Source organism: Aplysia californica, unplaced genomic scaffold, assembly GCF_000002075.1.
Source record: "Aplysia californica isolate F4 #8 unplaced genomic scaffold, AplCal3.0 scaffold00073, whole genome shotgun sequence".
In the NCBI taxonomy this organism is placed as follows: domain Eukaryota; kingdom Metazoa; phylum Mollusca; class Gastropoda; order Aplysiida; family Aplysiidae; genus Aplysia; species Aplysia californica.
Window position 1 is genome coordinate 776430 of NW_004797343.1, and position 4609 is coordinate 781038.

The following is a 4609-nucleotide window of genomic DNA, read 5'->3' on the forward strand; positions in this document are numbered from 1 at the left end:
GCCTCCACTTTTTGGAGCAGATTTTTCTACCAGCTGATGCACACCAACCCCATGAAGTGAGTTGGAAGAAGGTTTGCTGGAGCACTTGTGTCATGCTGAACCGTACAGATTGGGGATCGGGGGGGGGGGGGGGGGGGAGGGGTGTCAAACTCAAAAGTACGTCAATGTTGCGGGCTGAACTCGTAAAACACTCATCAAGCAGTGCAAAAGTGTATTTTAACAAGTAATGATAATGATATGAATTAACACAGGCTTAAGTTCAAATAATTAAAAGCCATGGCCTACAATTTTCCACAATTTTTTATGCCAATTTGTCTCAACTGTTTTGCATTTTTTCTTGCCATCATCATCATCATCATCATCTTCTTAATCTTCACCACCTTTTATTCAAAATCAAATTATTCATCTTCATCTTCTCCATCCTCATCATATTCATCATCATCATCATCATCATCAAATGCTAGTTTTCGAAAGGTTTTGGGGGCCCAAGTCCCCCCATCCATTCCTTTAATCATTTTGCTTCAAAGAGAAAGTTATATTTTTCTGATCTCCACCCCCCCCCCCCCCCCCCCAATCTACTTAGGCTTTCTCAGTAAATTGCTCTGGTTCTACCCTTGCCTTACCATTAATCTGGGTGGTCAAGTTCATTTATGTTGGAGTAAAATTTTGTGTAATGGAGATTCTCAAGATGGACTGCCTAGAATTCTCTCGCGAGTAGGATAATATGATTATTGGCCTGGTTGGCCCACGGGCTTTGGAGTTGTCACCTGTGTGCTAGAGGCCTTTATTGTTCAGTTGTTGGTTTTGGCTGACATTTGTAACATCTTCTACGTTTTAAGCCCAATCCAGTGTTTCTAAAGACTTGATCCAATTATCATAACGCTGTTGATGAAAGGAGTCGCTCTCACTGGAAGACTGGGACTCGAACCAGAACCTTTGGGAGGTGGCCCCTTATGTAAACATAATATTATTCTCCTTTTTGGCCATTAGGGGCAATAATTAAGGTATTTTAGACTCCAAGTGGGTGATTGGCGGAGCTCTGATATTGTTTTCTCCTTCTTTTCTGTCAAACATCAATGGTCTTTGTCTCCCCTGCTCCTTTTTTCCCAATAGCATCTGGAATTGTCAACATAATACCTAATTTAAATGCTGCGAGTACCATAAACTCTTACAAGAACTAACATTAAGAATGAAAGACTACATACCTATCTATTACAGTTCAAAGTATCGTGTTCAATCTATTATTTTCCTAGATCATTTTATAAAACAGAGTGTGAAAGATAACTTTACGTTGAAATTGGTGCCAAATTGGATTGTGAATTGAATTGTGCATTGGAATAGATTTGGGCATTAGAATTTTAGATTTGTGTCTTTGATTTAGAGTTGTGCATTAGAATTGTGCATTGGATAGTGAAATTGGTATCATAGGATTCCTTGCCCCCCAAAACATACATTTAGACACCAGAATGAAGTCAATAGCAGCATTTGACCCAGAGATACTCGCAAAAGTAGATTTCAAATGGCGGCCATTTTGAAATCCAATATGGCGGCCCATTAGTAAAAATATGCTATGCAGATTGTTACCATTAGATTCCTTGCCCCCCAAAACATACATTTAGACACCAAAATGAAGTCAAAAGCAGCATTTGACCCAGAGATAATCGCAAATGTAGATTTCAAATGGCGGCCATTTTGAAATCCAATATGGCGGCCATAAAGAGAGAAATCCGAGTGGCCCAATATCTAAAAATGTTTGCAATATAATAAAGAACATCTCTGCCAAATTTGGTGCTTGTATCACAAAATGCACAATCCTTTTAAATTTTTGGGCTAAACCGCCCCACTAGTTAATGGGGTTATAGTTCTGCTTAGTTTGCTTCTGAGAAACAAAAAAGACGAAAAGTTCACAAACTGCGAAATAAGCTATCACTCTTCAAGCGAGGATGATCCATACAGCTTAAGCTTACACTATCAACAAGACGACGACAACAACATAGAGCAGAATCCGAATTTCGGACGACAGGGTTTTTTTTAGAGTTTCGTATTGGTGTCGTTATGTATCAGTTGTCATAAAACGTTTCGGTTGTCAATGCCTTGCCTGGCGTGGTCGCCGGCACAAGATTCCTCTCTTCCCCCTTGAAAAAGCCTGGAGTGTAAAGGGAAGTAACCACGTAATAATGAATGATAATAATAGTATATTATACTGTTTTATTTGTATGTTATAATGGCAAACAATGCAGGGGCACACCCAGAGAAATTTAATTGGAAAACCTGAGCGAATGGGTGACGAAGAGACATGTGGTAAATGTGAGATTTTGTTAGAGCCTCCAAGTGGAGAAATGAATGGAGACCAACCTCTTTGATTGAGACCCATGGTCGCCGAAGTCTGTTTCAGATCTGATACTTTAGGTAATTATTAGTGTGGACAGATTTACATCCCTTCGTTGCTCTTTGTATCTGATCTCTGTTTGAAACCCTCGCGCTGGAAGTTCTGAAGCGTCTTACTTGCAGAACTGAATGACTTTCTTAGAGATTTAGAACTGACATAAACACACAGCTGAATTGTTAGGGTCAAAGTTCCTAAAATGTACGGAATTTGCTTTCTGACATGTGTGAGAGTGATCATATTTAGAAATCATTTAGAGGATGTTCGGCCATTTTGTACAATGAAGGATAAAATGGCGGCATTGAGCAATGAAAATGAGGAGCGTTTTCACCTAAACATTATTTGAACCCATGGAAAAGCAATATCATAGCAAATGAAATTTTAATATGCTAGCAGATTCCTGTTTGTAAGTAATAAGACATGCACTAGAACTCGAATGCAAGTGGCAAGCCATGAAACAACGGGTTCAATAAGACGAAAGCAAGTGCCTTTTTTAGTCCGTATTAATTATTTTAAATTATGAAAACCTAAAATTGCTTGAAAACAATACCTAAACGTCTAATTCCATAATCAGTATTGTGTCCAGTGCACAAAATCCACAGAAACAGTGATGTTCAAGCCGCGAAACAGAAACTTTATGAATATTTGTAGACCAGTGCTATTTGCGTTGTCTTTTCCCCCCCCCCCCCTCTTTGCCCAATCCTAACAGATTGGCGCCTTCTGATTAGTAGGCTCCTATTTGAGTATGTAGATGACATGATTAGCAACCTAGTCAAAACACGGTAATAATAATTCTAATTTTGTATTTGGTAGAATGTTGTGGTGCTGATGATGCTGAGGTTGGTAGTGTTGCGGCAAACTGGTTGATAAGGAACATACGAGTAATTCTTAATAATTAGAAGTACATGTAGAGTGTCCTAAAAGGGTTAAGAGAAAGAAACACTACTATAATTCAGAACAGTGTTTCTTGAAGCTAATATTGGGCCTAGCTTCCTGTACTCCACTGAGTCACGAGGTGGTAACGTCGTTCTCTTTGACTTCTCCCTCCTCTCCCAAAACCACCAAAACCGCCCCACCATCTACCAACCCCGCCCCACCCCTGTGTATTCCGCAGATCCCCATTCGACGTCCCTGTGGTAAAAGTTGAACCTACCTACTTCAGGAAGTTTTTCCTCAAGGATCGACCCCATACCCCGGAACTGACGGCTTCTATCCATAGTCTGAAGACGAGACTCATCTTCATCAGAGACCCCTACGCCAGAATCTACTCTTCTTACGTTGACAAACTTATCGCACCGAACCCTATCCACTGGAAACGGTGGGGGACTCCTATAGCGCAGATGTACAGAGAAGGCAACGACAAAATTACCTCAGAGCAAGATCCCAGGCTGTGTGGGCACGATGCTACCTTCTCGGAATGGATTAGGTACACGCTGGACGTTGCCTGGAAAAGTGACGTACATGTAATGCTTGCCAGCAGCATGTGTCCAGCCTGCTTGTACAATTTTACCGTTATTGGTAAAATGGAGACATTTATCAGAGATTCTCTTCACGTAGCAGCCCAGCTGAACATCTCCGAGTCTCAGATCGGTTTTGACCGAATGGAAGCCGACGCGGCCGCCGATGCAATAGAAGACTCCTCAAAAGACTCGTTGTCTAATTATTGGCTCAAGCTATCAACAAGATGTGTGACGAAAAAGGACGTTCTCCAGCGAATTCTGCGTAAAGTCCAACTACGAGGTTTCGTCAGCTGGCGGTATCAGTTCAACCTGACCGACGAGGAGGTGAAAAATATGAATTTAAAAACTTACGTGGAAATTCTTACTCAAGCACGGAACAAATTTTACAATGCTGCAGAGCTGAAATTACAAAAGAAGCATGCGTTTAAGGAAGCCTACGCCGCTGTGTCGGCGGTTCTAATTCGCCGGATTGCGGACACGTACAAGATTGACGCTGATATGTTTGGTTACGAGACGCTACCCATGGAGTTAATGCAGCTGGAGCATGTGGCCAACACGCATGCGTTCGACCACACGAAACCTTGGGATCTTTCCGGTCTTATTGGTGGATAGAGCTGTAATGCTGGAACTCTGACTAGAAAAATGTTCTAGATGATTGTGTAATGAGTTGTGTGTGTGTGTGTGTTTGTGTGTCTGTGTCTGTGGGTGTGTGTGTGTTTCTGTGTGTGTGTTTCTGTGTGTGTGTGTGTGTGTGTGTGTGTGT

The 4609-nt window shown here is 41.4% G+C and overlaps 1 protein-coding gene across 1 annotated transcript in view; it reads left to right on the forward strand.

The window, feature by feature from the left end:
• Positions 1–4565, forward strand: part of LOC101857865 (carbohydrate sulfotransferase 11) — a gene marked incomplete at its 5' end in the record, with an annotated part of 6598 nt that extends 2033 nt beyond the window's left edge. Inside the window, 2 exon segments of the mRNA XM_005093961.2 lie at positions 1–56; positions 3501–4565. The exon segment at positions 1–56 is cut by the window's left edge and continues 112 nt beyond it. Coding sequence (XP_005094018.2) covers positions 1–56; positions 3501–4458 — 1014 coding nt within the window.
• Between the last annotated feature and the right edge of the window lie 44 nt (positions 4566–4609).